The sequence below is a fragment of the Sceloporus occidentalis genome, unplaced genomic scaffold, assembly GCF_023333645.1.
Source record: "Sceloporus occidentalis isolate IW3139 unplaced genomic scaffold, rSceOcc1.0.p SCAF_4, whole genome shotgun sequence".
NCBI classification, from domain to species: Eukaryota; Metazoa; Chordata; class Lepidosauria; order Squamata; family Phrynosomatidae; genus Sceloporus; species Sceloporus occidentalis.
The window spans coordinates 149564368-149583556 of NW_028316984.1; the positions used below are offsets into that span (position 1 = coordinate 149564368).

Below are 19189 nucleotides of genomic sequence, written 5' to 3' on the forward strand. Positions count from 1 at the left end.
TTTGGAAGTCTCTGTAAATATACATTACTACTCAAAAGAGATTAAAAAATTATTTTTTGAAAAACTGATGAGCCCATCAGCATAACTGGCAGTTAATTATTCTCTGTTTCTTTTCATTGTAAAATGCTTAGATTTCATTTTGTAACAACTGACCACTAGGTACACAACAATATGATTTCCTATCTGCCAGGATGCCTTCAAACTACAGAGCAAATACTTGGAAGCCTGAACAATTGGAAATGATAGTATCTGTCAGGAAAGGATGGGTGGTATTTGTTGATATACCATTGGAAAGAAACAGGATGAAATTAAATTATTCTATTTTATTTTATTTTATTTCTATCCCACCTTTCTTCCTAAGGTGGCCCTCTCCCTCTCCCCAACAACCCTCTGAGCATTCCCAAAATGTTCACCCAAGCATCAAGGGACTCTTCTGGATGGGATATAAGAATATAAGTCTTAAAGAATAAGGGGAGTGGGAAGATACAGTCACCATAACTCAGAAATGATGTGATGGCATACAACAACACAAGGAGGTGTCCAGTTCTCTCTTATGCAAACAAAGAGTACAACTGCTGTTGTGAAGAGGTTTTATTAGTTTTAACAGTCTGTGAGACCACTATGAATACTATGTTAATACAATATATCTGTGAAAACTGATCTGGAGCAACCAGAACAGTAGAAAAGTCTGCACGCACTCTTGTTTGACATTGTGTTCATATGTAACCTTGCCCTGCTTCTTCAGCTCAGACATAGAAAGTCAGTATGTGGATGGATCCTCAAAATCCAAGACATTCTGTATTCAGAACAATATGAAGTCAGCTTCCTATTTGAGAAAGGATGCACAGGCAGAACTGTTCTCTCCATTGACATTCAATAGGAACCCCTTTGACATTCAAATAGGAACTATAAATGCACTTTGGAGCTTTCAGGAGACTGTGTATTTAAAGGCAAAACACATTTTACTAGCTTCATGATATATTTTCTTAGTTGGTTAGAAAACTTAGATATCTAATGTTTGCCATTCATACTTAGATCTTCCCAACTTCCTACTATTGTTTTCAAATCACAGGCAGAATCATAACTGACAGACAAAATTTTAAAGAATTTTAAATGTCACTGGACCTTTTAATAGAATTAATTAGCCTGCCACAGGGCAAATTTACTGCCCTGCTGGTTAATTTCACAAAGTAAAATCATGGGGTTAGAGGTAGAAAGGGAGAAACCTTATTACTTTTAAATAATTATTTAAAGATGTGTGTCTTGCCTATTTCAAACATCATGGGCGGGGGAGGGAGAACTCAGCAAGAACCTTTAAAATCTTAAATTGTGACTGGTCACGTCTCCTTTTATAGGTAAGGAAGTCTACACAACTTAAATTAAAAGATATCATATACCAGCTACTAAACATTCAGTGGACGAGCAAGAATCAGTGGGGCCCTAACTGGGAGTTAATATTCTTCCTATGATTTTAACTAAAGCAAAGAATTTATATTTGAGATACAAAGGTGACCTGAAATTGTATGCCTGACAAAGGTACCTTTGCAGATCTTGATAAAATAACATTTTTTCCAGAAGAAATGAAAGCCCTTCTGGAATTTCTACAGTATTACATACAAAATCTTAACATTTATTGATAGTAACCATTTCTTTAGAGAAAAAAAACACTAAGATTTTCATTCCAAATGAACTTTTGAAAATAATACAAATACATTACCTACATTCAGTTGGAAAGTGCTTAATTAAAAAATATACACTGTACATGCAGGCTTGTGCTTGTCTCTAACATGTATCTGGCAGTCTGAAGAAAAATAAGCAAGTGATTGATGAAATACTGGATGTATGGCACAGTGACACAGATTTTGGCAGTTCCTTGTGTTCCCTTACTCCATATATTTCTGAGTTTCTTCCTTGTGTGTGTGTGGCGGGGGGGGGGGTGATGCTTAAATCAGAAGTAGCTGGTCTACATCCACATATGACTAAAACTGCAGAGCACTCTTAGCTAGGGAATAAATCATTGATGTCCATCACACCTTTCTGGTGCTAAGCTTGCTCATGCCTCCCCAGCACACATAGCCGTATATTTGTTTCCAAACAAACTCAATATGTATAGCCATGAAGACACAGGAGTAGCATTCAGAAAGATGCCAGTAACTTTAAAATATAATGAGGAAAATACTCACTTTCTCCCATATAAACCTATCTGTACCTGTTCTCAAAAGACTTTCCTCAAAAGCATGTACTTCAGGTTCCATTTTGTCTACATTATGGTAGATAGTTACCTGGGAAACAGTCTTTTCCTCCTTCTTCTCCAGTTGGAAAAACCTCCTGTTAAGGAGCTTCCTTCTTTGATGGCCTTGTGACCTAGGATTGTTTGACAGTGTTGGACAGGATGTGTTTTTGCTCTTCCTACTGGCATTCCTACAGTTTGGTTCATTAATTTTTACCTACTTTTGCTCCTGCTGTTTCAATATCATATTTTTATTATCATATTTTTTCTAGGAGTGTCTTTATGGGACTTTTAGATGAGATGGAAATGTTTTTTTATAAATAACACTAGTCTTTATTTGGCCAGGCATAATTTGGTATTCAAGTGGCTGACAAGATTAATGCTTTATTGCACCAGCAAGTACAAATGTTGATTGTGTATGTTTGCATTGTATATTATCTGTCTTCATGTTAAACACTAGCAATATATTGCTTGCATTCCATTTGTTTTATGTCTCATCCTCTTGGGTTGTATTCATGTGGTTTCTGTTCATTTACAGAAGGCTATTCAGTGCCCCTCTTCTGCCCCAGGGGTTGGGATAGGAGAACCTTGGGGTCTAGAGTACAATTTTCATCCCATGGGATGTAGTGAAAAGGCCTCACCTCCCCAACAAAATAGGAAATGGGTGGATATTCACTTTCAATTTTGTAAAAATAGTTTCTTGAGGAGGTACACTTTGTTTTAAAGGACAATTGTCACTCCATGAGGCTGTGAATAGCAGTATTTTTCAGCAGGAAGGTGACTTGTGGGACATGTGATTCCCACACTGGTGTAGATGAAATAGTCAAGTAAAGGAGAAAATGCTTCCTATGTTCTTTTGGGTTGTTTTTTTTTTCCTTTTCATGGCAACAGCAAACTCATTTAACACACTGATCTGTAATTTTGTCTTTTCTACAGCTATACTAAATGTGGATGATTCAATAGTTGACCTAGAAACACTGGAAGCACTGTATGAGAACGTAAGTATCAGAAGCCCACTGCTATTCTATTCCTTTACATATAGCAAGAAGGATGTAAAAACACATTCTGCCTTCAATGCCTTTTATTCTTTTTATCCAGAGCATATCATTCCACAACACAAATGTTATTCTTTTGTTCATTTTGCCAAAGATATGCTTTTCTTCCTTAAGTTGTGGCCCTTGTTTTATTCAGTTGTTGCCCACTGCTGCTTGTCAGACAACCCTCTGGGAATGAAGAGGCAGAGGAAAGATGGGTGATATGTGTTACTGCTCCTTAAGCCTATGGCTTCACACACATTTGTGATTCTGCTGTAATCCGCCTTGATTCCTTTGAGAAAAGGCGGAATATAAATAAATTAGATGATGATGATGATGATGATGATGATGATGATGATGATGATGATGATGATGATTGGCCTATGACTCTTGAGTGACTTTTTCCATGAACCAACAGTCTTTCCCAAGAAAAAGGTTACTCACCTGTGCTCAAGATGCTGCCTAGTATAACCTGACGGTTGCACTATACATTTCACAGTGTGATTCAATTCAGTACACATATGCAAAATCTTTATAGTTCCAAGTTAGTCCATCAGCCAATTTTTGCCCCACCCCTAGAACCATTCTTCCAAAATTAAACTTGGAAGTAGTTGGTAGATGTATTTTTATGTTTATTATTTATTTATTAGATGTAAATAATACACTTCTTTTAAGGGAGAATCATAATCCCTTGCATTTCTAGAAAGTAGCAATTCTTCTTTTTCTTATTCATCCTCCTCTGTTGCTACTGCTGCCTTCCCCTCTTTTGGGTGGGGGGGGGGTGGGGGGATATGTCTTGGGAGTACTTTGACATTGTGCCTGCATGGTAGGGATTGGATTAGATGGCCCTTGGGGTCCCTTCCAATCTTATGACTGCACACTCTTCTTTCTTGATGTTACTTCCCAGTGGTGTTCCAAAGGTCTTACTTATGTGTGTACATGCATAAACCTTGTAGACCATGTGTTTACTTCTTCTGTTCTACAGCTTCTCAGGAAATTGTAGTGCTCATGTATTTAGAATTTAGACCCATCATGTATTGCATCAGAATGTTTAACACCTACATCTAAACAGGTCTATGAACTAAATTAATTGTCAGTGTTGTGTATTATTGTATATCATTGGCCATGGTTAGCAAAACTGTGTTAAGTGAAACAAAAATAAATCAATGAATCATTTTATTTATATCATGTTTTCCTCAAGGGTAAGACATTGCTTCTATATATGTATAATATATATATATATATTTCCGGATTCTTAGGACCCATGCATCATTTAAACAGCATACCTCCAAAGAGACCCAAAGCAGCTTTATTTTGGCAGTCTGTAACAGGCCTAAGTATAGCTAGGGAAATATGTTCATGAAAGCAGGTTTTCTCTTCTGGTTCAGGAAATACTAGTAAATGGGTTCTGTATGTGTGATCCTCTGGTTTCTGTTGTTGGATGAGGACCACATGTGCTGTACCAACAACATTTTGGTACTTTCAATGCCATTTGACAAAACTGAACCATTATATCAAGTACTCTCCCCATTCCAGCCCCACTCCAAATCTGCTGAATCAAGATTCCCTCTTCCCCCGAGATTAGGAAAAGAAAAACTCATTGCTCTTTTTCACTGAAATTGCAGAGGGCACAGAAGGATGAACTGGAGAAAATAAAGAAGCATTATGAAACTTCCAAAGAAGAAGAAGTAAAACTTCTAGACAAACCAGAACAGTAAGATTGGGAGTGGGGAGGAAGGTCCCACCATACTTTCCTATCATTTAAAGAGCAGAAATGTCATAGCTCTGTGACTAGAATAAAACAGTTGAAATACTGTAACTTCAGCATGCTGTCTTGTGAAACACCTATATTGGAGTTGGGTAGCTCATACCTAACACTAAGCCAAAATCTTTCTTTATGATGTCTGCCACATGCAAACTTTATGTAGAATAAGTCTCAGATTGTGAATATTCTATTAAATTTATTCTCTACAGGGAATAAGTGTGTAGTAGGGATAAAATTTGCTAAAATTACTAGTTGCTTCTAGTCAAGAACTAGTCAAGAACTAATTTACAAACAATTGCATCCCTAGTATAGGAATGCAAATGCTTGCTGTGCTGCATGTTTGCATTACAGTATTTTTAAGACATTCACCAAGTTATAAATAGAGACCTGATTCAACTGAGAAAATCAAGAGGCTATATAATATTTCTACTCATTATTACCATATAAAGTTGAGGCCTTATAAAGTACTGAACATTCCCATGTAAAAAAAAAAGTTCAGGTAGAGCCTGAAAAGTTATTTTAAAAAGTTATTAGTTACAGCTACAGTTCCAATTAAGCTCTTGATTTTAATTACCATTATATTTACAATTTTAGAGTAACTCTTTATTTATTTAGAGTATTCCTTTTCTCAGAAGTAAAATAGTTACTTTAAAAAGATCATGAGTATGCTGCAAGTCACTGACCTATGCAAATTTACCTCAGTACAGCTCATCATTGCCTCAGCACCCAGAACAGTACACGAGGCCAAGTACAAGATAGAACACAAGGAATCACTTGGACCATAGAATATTCAGTCTGTTGTACCTAGTCTGATCTTCTTGTCTGTCTAATGGAACAACTCCTAGATAGCCACCTAGCATGGAGACATATGCTTATTTTGCTCATCGTACTGAATACAGGACATAGATTTCAAACACAGTTCCAACCAAGCATCTAAACCTTATAAGGTAGGGCATGTAAGAAGATTCTTAGCAAGATTAGTTCTCATATAGACATGGAGATCAAGGCTTCACAAAAAAGTGGAAGTAGCTTTGAAATGGAGTTAGCATTCCAGTTCAGTTGAACTTATCCACACAACTGATAAAGAGCTGATACCCTTTGTGCCAGTAGATGCTTGCATGATTCCTAACATTAATCTTGGCTGCTCCTCGAATCAGCTAGTAAGGAATAACTATGAAGATCTCAACACTGCACCAAGCAGCTAATCTTCAGGCAAGCAAAATCTTTTAAAACTGCTTAACTGAAGGCAACACTGAAAGCTAAACATTGAAGAGAAAGTGCCTTAATAATGGGTTTAAAAACTTCAACATCTAGCTTTTAATATCGTCTTCAAGCTGTGATTGTTTCAGCACTCTGAAATATTACTTTCTGGACTACAGTTCTCAGAATCTCATAGCAGAAGTGGCTAGTAGCTGTGCTAGGGAATACTAGAAGTTCTAGTCCAAAAAGATAATTTCCCAGGCTACCTCCTACCTGGAAGTAAGCACATGAAGTTTAGGGGAACAGACATACTGTATAATAGGATTGTGCTGTAAGTGTACAAAATGCATTGTGGTCATCATTTGTTTCATCTTTACAAGGCCCATATTTGGCAGAACAATATTAATACCTCTACTTTACAGGTTATTAATAGCTGAGACAAACAGTATAATTAAGTCCCATGGTGCAACTTACTTACTACAGGCTGTGTTTAAGATTGCCACCAGAAAATGACGGATTTGTCATAGGTTTAGCCACGCATGGGTTTATGTTCAAACATGGAAAGCCAACTTTCCAGATGAAACAGGGAATGAAAGAAAGCACTTATAGAAACTGTTTCTACCCAGCAGAGGTCAGTGTCTCTCTCTCTCCTTCTCAGATTTTTCATATGCATTAACCTCAGTTCATATAGTTGTGTTTGTCAGAAATGTTGTGGTGATATATCTCCTTCCAAAGAGGTTTGGCATAGTGAGATGTACAATATTATGCTTTTATGAGGGGAGGAAAAAAAAAGAGTGTATTATGACACTTTTAAGAACATTTATTTTATCACAAAATTTTGTGGACTGCCATTCACTTCTTCAAATTTGTTCTAAATATATTGTCTTAGAGGAATGCAGATCAAATTACGATATATAGGGAGCTTTAATGATATATTTTTGTTCTTATTTTTACAGATTTTTATATGAGTTATCTCAGATCTCCAATTTTGCAGAACGTGCACGATGTATAATTTTTCAATCTGTCTTCAGTGAAGGGATAACTGCAGTGCACCGTAAAGTTGGTATTATTAATCATGTTTCTAAGGTAGGTGGTTTAAAATTGATGGCAAATTAAGGCTTCAGTTTCATACTTGAAAGTACTCAATACGATCTACTTATGAATAACAATGAAGAAGTCTGGACTGGAGGTTCAGTTAAATGAATGTACAATGCTACATTTATAACTGTTGTATCACATTAGCTTTGAACTTGGCAATGGCTTAAAACCACTGCAAATACTAAGCATTTTCATGGCAAATATAACTTGTGTGTCTGTTTAAATTGCATGACTATCTTCTAAACATCTAAATACCTTAAAGGTTTTAGTATGACTGCTAATTTAATTGCACAAGCAATCTAAATGATAAAATTGATTTGAAATTAAAGTGTTCTAAAAATTGTTGTAATTTTCATGTATATTGGTCTGTTCTAGCAAAAACAACAAGGAATTTTGTTGAATCAAATGTAAAGGTTATATCTTAATAGAGATAATAATCTTCAGAACTGTTGAAGTCAAATGCCACAAAACAAGTTGTCAATTCTTTTTTCCCCTTTCTTATAAAAATAGTACCTCAAATATTTACCATCAGAGCCTAGATTGAATTGTTAGTCCCAACTAAAGGAGACTTAACTTGGCAAAACTCAACTGAGGGCTGGAACAGACTGCCCAAAAAGGATAGATTGGGGCTGCCTTTGTGCTGCTCTCCTTAGCACCATGGCAATCATACATTGTGGCCCCAATCTGCCCTAGAGCCAGCCCAAATAGGAGCGAAAAAAATCTGCTCCTATTTGGGCCCCAAAAAGTAATCTTAGGTGCCCAGGCCACAACCCCAGAGCAGCTTCAAGCTGACCCAGCGGCATCTTGAAACAGCCCCCAGAGCATCTGAAAGCCACCAATGTTTGGTCAGCCAGAGCAGCTTCTGGGCATCTTGGGGGCATGAAGCGTCTGAACGCCATGCCTCCAAACCACTTGGCTTTTCTGGGCTGTTTGGCCCCTGACTCAGGCTGCACCTGCACTGCAGAAATAATGCAGTTTGATGCCACTCTAACTGCCAAGGCTCAATGCTATTGGAATTCTGGGATTTTAGCTTTGTGAAATGTTTAGCTTCTCTCTGAGAGGTCTGGAGACATAACTGACTACAAATCCCAGGCTTTCAAATGATGGAGCCATGACTGTTAGAGTGGTGTAGTTCTGCATTGTGGCAGCAGCCTCAGTAGTTTCAGTTGTTCGTCCCAACTAGAATAGACCCATTTGATGAAGGAAACTCAATAGACCTATTGAATTGGTAAGTATGTAAATTAGAGAATATTCTATTGGTGGGTAACAAATGGATTTTGGCTTAGGATCCCAAGAGGTCCATGCAGCTTCTGGAAAAGCAAACTGAAAAGCTTTTTACATCTATAATAGATTGCCTGCTTTTCTTTTCTTTTTGGTGTTTCAAATTAGTATTTATTTTTCAGGAACTGCTGAGTACGAAAAGTGTGAAAGATATTTTAGGCTTGATTCTAGCATTTGGAAATTACATGAATGGTGGAAACAGGACACGTGGTCAAGCAGATGGATTTGGTTTGGAAATACTTCCCAAACTGAAAGATGTTAAAAGTAGAGTAAGTGCTTCATTTCAGTTAGTACTGTATTTTGTTAAATAAGCATTTTAATTAAAGATCAGCACTCTATGAAAGGGAAGTATTTACAGTACTTCATCTACTGTTCTTTGCTTTTTCTTCACACCTAAGATGATGACACAGGGGCTGTATCCACATTACAGAAATAATCCAGTTTGATATCACTGGCTCAATGTTATGGAATTCTGGGAACTGTAGTTTGTTATGGAACCAGAGTTCTTTGACAGAGAAGGCTAAATATTTCACAAAACTTCAGTTACCAAAATCCCATAGTATTGAGCTATGGCAGTTAAAGTGGTGTCAAACAGAATGATTTCTGTAGTGTGGATGCAGCCAGGGATAGTGTTCTTTTCTATAGCAATCAATATAAGTCTGTTGTTGTTCTTACCTTGCTGCTACACAACTTGCTGACAAATCTAGTGACATGTAGCTTGAACCCACTTTCAGTTTTTCCATTAGGCAAAACTATTAGGTATATAATAGATTGGGCTCACATATTCTTGCCTCCTGTAGTGAACTGCTGATAATCAGTCTTTGGGTAAGAATAATTCTTACAATGATCCATGGGGAAAATGAGAGGATCCATGTAACAACGTACTATTAGATTCCATATATAAAACATTATCTTCTAAGCAAGAGGATAAATCCAAAGGATTCTGTTCTGCCTTTGGAAAATAACATCAGCTTTTTTCACAAGCTGGTTTCAGTAGGAGCTACATTTTACATTAAAGGGGACACAGTGGCTTAGTGGTTAAGACGTCAATTCTGACAATGGGAAGGTTGGCAGTTCAAGGCCCAAGTGCTGCATGATGGGGTGAGCTCCCGTCACAAGTCCCAGCTTCTGCCCACCTGGCAGTTCGAAAACATGCAAATGCAATTAAATAAATAGTTACCACTTCGGTAGGAAGGTAACAGCATTCACTGCAGTCATGCTGGCCACTTGACCACCAGAGTAGTCCTTGGACAGTAATGGCTTAGTAACAGAGATGAGCCCTACAGTTGGTCATGACTAGACATTCATGTCAAGGGGCTACCTTTACCTTTACATTTTACATTACTTCATGAACTACTACACATGTTTTTGTGAAAATATTTCTAAAACAACCATACCAGCAGTCATTTTTCTTTCACTTGCTGTTCTTTGGTCCCAGTATTGTATATGTTTTAGTGTTGTTGTTGTTTTTAAAAAAGCAGCATTTAATATGGCTGTTAGAACTGTCCCTTGATTCCTAGTCACATGATGTTTCTGGTAGCAGAAGGAAGAATGGACACTCCCCCTTCCCCTTTAACATATTGCTCAGTAAGTAAAGGGATCTCGTAGCACCATTGAGACTAGCTGAAAGAAAGAAGCTGGTAGCATGAGCTTTTGTAGATTAGAATCATCTGAGGAAGTAGATTCAAGTCTACAGACGTTCATGCTACCAGCTTCTTTCTTTCAGTTGGTCTCAATGGTGCTATAAGATCCCTTTGCATACTGATTTTTCTCACTAGTACAGCTATGTCTTTAGTTACATATACACATAAGTAAGTAACCAATGTGGAATATTAGCAGTTATCTTCTGTAACACAGAAATTTTCAAACATTGTTAATGCTCTAGGAAGCAAACCCATTACTTGGATTTCAAGTATTTCTATAACTTTCTAAAGTCTTCCAGATTTTATAGAGATAAAACAATGTCTGTGTCAGTAATGCAGCTCTTTTATTGTTTTTACTATTGTGTTATCTTTCTTATATAATTATATTATTATAGAAATAGAGTGGGAGAGTAATCGTTACTGAGACAACTAACTTCAAAAACCCATTTAGTACATATGCTGAGTTTTGTAACCTAAGCATTGCAATTCCTCAACCATTGTAATTCCTCTACCACTGAAGAGCTAACAAAAAGCAAGAAGTTATTTTACAGCTATTTTACAGAAAAAGAACGAGGCATGGATAAAGAACCAGCTTGTTAACATATTTTTTTCTGACTCTTTAACACTGTGGCTCATTTCATTAATTAATCAATTAATTTTTGGAGAAAGATTGATTCAACTCAAGACAATAATGTTAGTTTAAAAATATATGTAATTGAATTGTTGCTCTCTATTAGCAAATTTCCAACTTAATTCATACATTTTAAAAAAAACCAGGTCTTATCACTGAACAAAGCATTTGTGACCTGCAAACCATATTTTATCAGTCCAGTGATCTGGATGGCTGAAACTGATAGTTATCCTATGTGTTAGAGAAGTAACATATATACAACATTGTAGGATGTACAACTGATAATTATACATTGGCATGACCAGTGTTCCATGCATTTTACTCTGGCATTTCAGTAATTTAACCAATACAAATTTCAGCAAAAGCAAATGTCAAATGAAATCCTGTATTCATACTGTTGCACTACTAGTTTAACATTGAGCCCACTACTAAATTGAACCTGCACATCCAGCTCCTTCAGCTTCTTACCTAGAGCCTGATAATCCTTTATGATATTCTGAAGGCTGTGCCTGTGTGGACCAAAAGGAAGGAGTAATGGTCAATAGGCTTGACAAGTCTTGTCAGCCTCACTGTTATGTCACAGATTTTTCCCCCAGGGGGACAACCCATCTCCCAAGGTATCTTGTCAGGCCTGTAAACCAGTGATTCTGTACCCCTCATCAAGGAGTCCCCCACCCAACACCACACACCTTCTCTGAGGCTAGGGAGCAGCCATTCCCTGTGCTAATTATCTCAAAGAAGATTTTCATACCAGCGCTTACCATAGGTTAAGTGCTGGTAAATCATTGCTGAAATGTTAAGGAAGCGTGTGTGTGTGTCCTTAATGTCAAGGAATCATCGGCTCCCCTCTAGCCTCACTGAATCATTCAGGAAGAGGGAATTTCCTCTGAACAAAGTTTCTGTTCAGAGGAAATTTCCTCTCCAACTTCCCTGATGATTCCCTGACATTGAGGAAGCATGCCAGGCTTTCACACACACATGCTTCCTCAACAATTCAGCAGTGATTTACCAGCGCGTAAACCTGGGACTTTTATTAGTTAACAGACTCTGAACCTGGGACTTTTATTAGTTAACAGATAAATATAATTTCCAAACTGAGTCCTGGGCCCAGTGCTATTCAACATCTTTATCAATGACTTGGATGACAGAATTGGGGGCATACTTATCAAATTTGCAGATGACACCAAATTAGGAGGAATAGCTAATACTCCAGAGGACAGGATCAAAATTCAAAATGACCTGAATAGATTAGAAAGCTGGGCCAAAGCTAACAAAATGAAATTCAGTACAGAGAAGTGTAAGGTACTGCACTTAGGGCAGAAAAATGAAATGAACAGCTATAGGATGGGGGACACCTGGCTGAACGAAACTACATGTGAAAGGGATCTGGGAGTCCAGGTAGACCACAAATTGAACATGAGTCAAAAGTGTGATGCGGCAGCTAAAAAGGCCAATGCAATTTTAGGCTGCATCAATAAAAGTATAGTGTCTAGATCAAGAGAAGTAATAGTGCCACTCTATTCTGCTTTGGTCAGGCCTCACCTGGAATATTGTGTCCAATTCTGGGCACCACAATTCAAAAAGGACATTGAGAAACTGGAGTGTGTCCAAAGGATGACAATTAAAATGGTGAAGGATCTGGAAACCATGTCTTATGAGGAACGACTTAGGGAGCTGGGGATGTTTAGCCTGGAGAAGAGAAGGTTAAGAGGTGATATGATAGCCCTGTTTAAATATTTGAAGGGATGTCATATTGAGGAGGGAACAAACTTGTTTTCTGCTGCTCCAGAGACTAGGACCTGGAGCAATGGATGCAAGCTACAGGAAAAGAGATTCCACCAGTACGGGCTGTTCGACAGTGGAACACACTCCCTCGGAGTGTAGTGGAGTCTCCTTCCTTGGAGGTCTTTAAATGGAGGCTGGATCTGTCAGGGATGCTTTGATTGAGAGTTTCTGCATGGCAGGGGCTGGACTGGATGGCCCTTGTGGACTCTTCCCGCTCTATGATTCTATGAGGAAATTTTTAATATATGTAAAAATATATCAGATACATCAGTATACTTCTTTCATTTTAGTGTTCCCATTCCAATAATATTTGTACAATATTATTTTCAATTTTTTCTCTCTCTTTAGGATAGTGGTATCAGTCTTGTGGATTATGTTGTGATATATTATCTTCGCCATTGTGACAAAGTAAGTCATTTGGTTACATCAGTTATTTTACCATGTATGTTCTTAGTTTAAGAGAATTAATAGCCATGATCCATGGTTTTTGTGGAGTTGTGTTCATGAGCAACTTCCTATTCTTCTATGAAAAGAAAAACTCAGAATGCACAGGAATCATAATCCAGCATGTAATCCAGGAGTTTGAAAATTGCTTATGTTACTCAGTGTGACACAACCATGCATAGGACAATCTATGATATTAAAATGCCATTGTCTGTACTCGTATTGAATGGACTTTCTTTCATGCTGTTTTATCTTGGTACAAGGGCCAGTTCATTAGGTATACATTTAAGGAGGAATAGTTTATTCTCTTAAACCTTTCAAATGGAAAGAGGAGGAGAAAAAGAAAGGAGATTGGTATAAAACAATTTGCTGCTTGAAAGGAGAAACGAAAAGGAGGGGAGATTGGTGTATAACAATTTGCCACTTGAATGAATGCTGTTTTGCCATTTACACTTACAGTATTATACAGTTAGACTTGTTAAACTGTTGTTGCTTTGTGTTTTAAATGATAGTATGTTTCTTTATTCATATGCTGAAATTATTTTGTGCTGCTATTTACATGACCAGGGGCTAGTTCTACTTATTATTATAATTATAATTATTATATTTATTTATTTATATCCCATATTTTCCTCATAATTGGGACTCAGCGGCTTACAGTTTAAAAGAACAGCACAGTGTGCCTGTGCCAACCATGGTTCTAGCTTCTGCAGATGGCAAGCCTTGGTGTGCACGTGCACCCACTGAAAAGAACAGGACTTCAGTTCCCATGTTTTTCGCTATCAGTGGGTGGTGGGGAGTCTGAAATGGATCCTGTGCAGATAGTAAGGGATAACTGTACAATTAAAAAGAAACACTTAGCCAACAAAAAACTTCAAAATGCAAATTGGGAGAAACAAAGCCACAAATATTTATTGATTACAGCTGCAATAGAACTGGCACATGCATGGGGTCAGATCCTGCAATTGGCCAGCCCACCATCTGATCAATGAAACCAACTTCTTGCCTGGGTGGTGGTGCCTCCCTGGTGAGAACCTCCCGACTCCCCCAGGGGTTTGTGGAAAATGCATCAGGCCCCTACTTGGGCAATGATTTCTGCCACCCTCCATCCTGAGTCCCTTAAGGGGACCCTCTGTCCTTACCCTTTACAGGGTCCTGCCAATATATTGCAAATACGAGACCCATGTATTACCAAAAGGAGGACCGGGGGAACTGAGTACCCTCCCTTGGTTTATGTGCTGCTTACACTAAAAGATTTTATGTGCTGGTTTTCAGTATGCTTATTGAATATGTTTTTGTGTGATGTGCCTTCAAGTGATTTCGGACTTATGGCAACCCTAAAGTAAATTTGTTGTGGGGTTTTCTTGGTAAGATTTGTTTAGTAGCAGTTTGACACTACCTTCACCAGAGACTATGATTCCAAGGCTGAGCAAGGGTTTAAACTCTGGTTTCCAGAGTCCTAGTCTAACAGCCAAACTACTATGCCATGCTGGCCTCAATGTTTTAAATATTAAGTATATATCTAGGTGCAGGGCTTCAAACCTTGCAGTGAATTCCATGAATCTTTTCAGTCCACACAGTATCTCTGCTGATGTACAGCCATCTCTGTCTCAAATTGTATTACATTTGTGTTTATTTCTGCATGAATCTTGTATGGATTCTATATAATACCGATTTGAGAAGTTTTCCTTTTGTTGGTCACCCATGTAGGGGTGTAAATCTGTTTTGGGATAAAATCTGTCCCTTTTATAGAGACTGGATTTAATTTTACCTACCTTTTTTAGGAAGCAGGAACAGACAAGAGTGTGTTTCCACTACCAGAGCCTCAGGACTTCTTCCAGGCATCCCAAGTTAAATTTGAAGACCTAATAAAAGACTTAAGAAAACTGAAGAAAGATCTAGAAGGTAAATAAGAAATGAAATCCATATTAAATATACTTTAAAGATGTTGAACAGCCCAGTCCTTTGCATATTTAGTGGGAAGTCTCTCTTAAATCATTGGAATGTAGCTGTAATGTTATTACATGTCAGCTTAAGAACAAATTTCAGTAAATAATGCTTTTGGTAACATCAGCTTCAGTTTTTCATTGCTGAAAAAATATTGAAGAAATGTGTTGAGTGCTGAGCAAAAGCAGTTCTGAATTAAATTCTGTTCAAAGCGGGCATAAAAGTGATCACAACATAATTTACTCTTCCAGTTGAAATTAGCTGAATTATCTCATAGTCACCTTAAAGAAACTTTCAAAGGTCAACACTGGTAAGGAAGTATCAGTTGTTATTTATTCAGCCTTGGCATACATGAATGCTCTATCTTCTCCCATCTCTTGGCTCTGTAAAACCCTTGCCCTGCCCTCTCTTGTGTGAGTTTATGCTGAAATGTGATCTGTGTTTGATCTTCGATTTTTCAAATGTATAGTCCTGGTGCCATGCATTTCATTCTTTTCATTCTTTCTGGCTGTGCATCAAGACCTTGATACACTTAAGATTTCAGTGATACATGAAAAAATGTAGAAAGTAAATTGCAGGACACTGATTTTCTAGTTGCAGGGGGGGAACTCATTTTAAAAATTATTTTTCTACTTTGATGATGTCATAGAATCTTGGAAGTAATGTTTGCAGACTGTCCATATATCTTTATTGTATACATTCTTTAAACAAGTAGCACAGACAAAACTGAAAATCAGTTGAAGAAAACATGCCTATTTAAAGAAGCTATGAGTTGTGATGTGAAAGGGTGGTCACTTTCTCCAGAGCAATTCAGGCATTCCCAGAATCATAAATCACAAGTCTAGGTGCAGGAGCTGTTCAGTTAATAGGTTTTTCTGTAAATGGCAGAAGAATTAAGCATCTTGTGTGGAAGCAACTACTGTACTTAGGGAGGCTGATGACAATGCTACACATGTCCAGATACAGAGTTTGGAAAATTAACGTTTATGTACTACAGTTCCCAGAATTTTTAAGTCAGCATGGCCACCAAATCAGTGTTACTGGTGGTGGAATACTGAGAGCTGTATCTAAAAAAGTAACTTTTCCAAGCACTGGGAGCTCTCAAGTTTGGATCCAACCTAATTCAGCCAGCCTTCTGCAGAGTTTGCATCCAAAGATTCAATCACCCATGGCTTGAAAGTGTTCCAAAACAAACCTTGATTTTGTCTTTTTACATATATATGGGACAGAATTTTACTTCACCACTGTATATAATGAGACTTGAGAATCCATAGACTTTTGTATCCATATGTGTGTGTGTGGGGGGGGGGGTGTCTGGAATCAAACCTCAGAAGATACCATGGCCCCATTGTATATCTTAATGTGGAGATTTTATTAAACATTATTACTAAAAATTGTGTTAATATAAATTTTCAGAAAGTGAGATTTGATTTTTCAGTATTTATAGAGAAGAAATTGTTTGAAGCTATATCAGAGGAGCCCTAGTGTGTTTAGAAGAAGCTGTGTCTCCTACACAATCTCAGAATGGCCTCGTGTCTGGAACTTATATAATGCTCACAAAAAAATCAACTGTATATAAGTAATACTAGCGGAAGATGAGAGATGTTTTTCAATTTAGAATTTATGACTGTCAGTGGAATTTAATTTGTGTAGAGGAGCATAATTATTCAGTAGTTAAAGAGATAATATTCTCTATATTTTCATTGTGCCACTGGTATACCACAAGGTTACAGAAAATTTGTAGAACTGTAAAGTGAATTCTTGGAGCTATAGTGAGAACAGAACAGAGTGTGTTACATACAGAACAGATTGTATACATTTTGTGGTAAGTTAGAATCATAGAATCATAGAATTGGAAGAGACCGCAAGTTCCATCTAGTCCAACCCCCTGCCATGCAGGAAATCCAAATCAAATCATCCTCGACAGATGGCCATCTAGCCTCTGTTTAAAGACTCCAAGGAAGGAGATTCCACTACACCATTACTTCTCTTGATCTAGACACTATACTTTTATTGATGCAGCCTAAAATTGCATTGGCCTTTTTAGCTGCTGCATTGCATTGTTGACTCATGTTCAACTTGTGGTCGACTTGGACTCCAAGATTCCTTTCACATGTAGTCTCATTCAGCCAGGTGCCCCCCCATCCAATATCTGTGCATTTTATTTTTCCGCCCTAAGTGCAGTGCCTTGCATTTCTCCCTGTTGAAGTTCATTTTGTTAGCTGTGGCCCAATTTTCTAGTTTATTCAGGTCATCTTGAATGTTGATCCTGTCCTCTGGAGTGTTAGCTACTCCTCCTAATTTGGTGTCATCTGCAAATTTGATAAGTATGCCCCCACGGAGGTCTGGCACGCCCCAGCATGCTTTGTTGGGGTGCGCTGGCCTCCAATTGGCCGGCCAAGGGGGTAAAAGGAGGGACTTCCGCCTCCTGAGCGATGCTCTAGGAGGCGGATAGTCCCTCTCTATGGTCGCCCCGGTCCTCCAGACTCCCCTCTCGGCCCCCACCTTTGAAATAGGCCTATATTTAGGCCATGCGGCATCCTGCTCGGCGCCATTTCTGCTTGGCTCTCCCAAGGGTGCGTGGTTTGCTGTCACAAACCTCTGCAGCAGCAGAGGTTCTGGATCAGGTAGGCATGGTCTAGAAGGTTGCATAGCACTGTATAGGGAGTCCCTATGGGACACGGGAGCAATGAGGACATATGTTGTGGTCATTGCGGGGGCCATAACGTGACACCACTTCCCGGTGACTAGGGGCTTTAGTTAAATGCAATCTGCAGGTTGCATGAATACGAGAGGGCGTTAATCTAGTCCCTAGCTCATCCCGATGCCTTGCTTTATATGACATGCCATTTATCCTACAACGGCAGGTTGTAAGATGATCCAGAACTCATGCTTTTGGCCAACCCTACCTTTTGCTGATGCTTGCGTTAATAAAGTTATGGCCTTTCCTCCACATGCGGCTTTGTGTTTTATTGTGGTGAGAGGCAATAAGGAAAAACTGGCAGATATAGCTTTTGCAAAAAATTTATATATTGTAAGACAGTGGTTCTCAACTTTTGGTCCTCCAGATATTTAGACTTTAGCTCCCAGAATCTATCATTTTGGCAGTGCTGGTGGAGGCTTCTGAAAGTGGCTGGAAGATCAAAAGTTGCAAAGCAAATGTAGGTGTTTAGAGATCTGATAGAAATATTTTAGTACTCTGGGAATATTAGATTTGGGAATTGTACCAAGCAAATATAAGACCAGAGATTTCACATGTTGCATAATAATATACTAGTTATATCCTTCTGCTGCTCTGTGCTATTGTATCTCTTCCAGCATAAGTGGTAGTGACCGGAAGAAGGCCAGAGGGGCAATAGTTGTGAAGAAAGGCATGTAATGGAGAAACAGGTTGTATAGGGCCAGGAAACTTTGCTGACTTCTATTGGCTGGAAAAAGTGTCACTGCTACCATTAGGCACAGAAAGAATCTAGCCACGATTATGTTATTATACAGAAAATACAAAAAAAAGGGGACATTTTGACAGATAAGCTCCCGTTCATGAATTTGGACATAGAGCTGAATGAATGTTTTTGTCTAGATGCACTCTTTATTTTATTTAGTATAGTTTTTATTGATTTTTGTCTGAAACATATTCCAACACATTTCATTTTACATATTTGTTTACATTGTATTATTTTTAAACTTCTTCCCCCTCTTTAGCTGCTTCAAATTATAAATTTATACATCATTTTTAAATATATAGTATTTGCAACAAAGTTTATTTCAGTCATTGAAATATTATATGGTCAGATTCTTCTTCCATAATTAATATCATTGCAACATTACAACATGTCCAATTTTATATGCCTTACCTGTTTATCTTAAGAGCAAACACGCTTAATTATTTTATATCATATATATCTAAACACCTTGGCATGACTGTTAAGCATAATTATCATTTATCAAAGCTTTTCTATATCGTTAATACTGATTTATTTCCTTCTGATATTAACTAGTGACAATTTTCTTTTCTCTTCTTAAACTTTAGAGCATCTTTCTTTGCAGTAATTCATTATTATGTCACAGTCTTCATTCTTTTCATTGATTATTTTGTCCTTTAATAACATTGTAAGTTTGTCCATTTCAAAC

General features: G+C 37.8%; 1 protein-coding gene across 4 annotated transcripts in view; it reads left to right on the plus strand.

The window, feature by feature from the left end:
* Positions 1-19189, plus strand: part of FMN1 (formin 1) — a 220154-nt gene that overhangs the window by 155071 nt on the left and 45894 nt on the right. For all 4 annotated transcript variants that reach the window (XM_089521999.1, XM_089522001.1, XM_089522000.1 and 1 more), the window contains 6 exons: positions 3167-3228; positions 4890-4978; positions 7186-7315; positions 8731-8877; positions 13016-13075; positions 14896-15016. In XM_089521999.1, coding sequence (XP_089378125.1) covers positions 3167-3228; positions 4890-4978; positions 7186-7315; positions 8731-8877; positions 13016-13075; positions 14896-15016 — 609 coding nt within the window. The remainder of the gene's footprint in view (positions 1-3166; positions 3229-4889; positions 4979-7185; positions 7316-8730; positions 8878-13015; positions 13076-14895; positions 15017-19189) is intronic.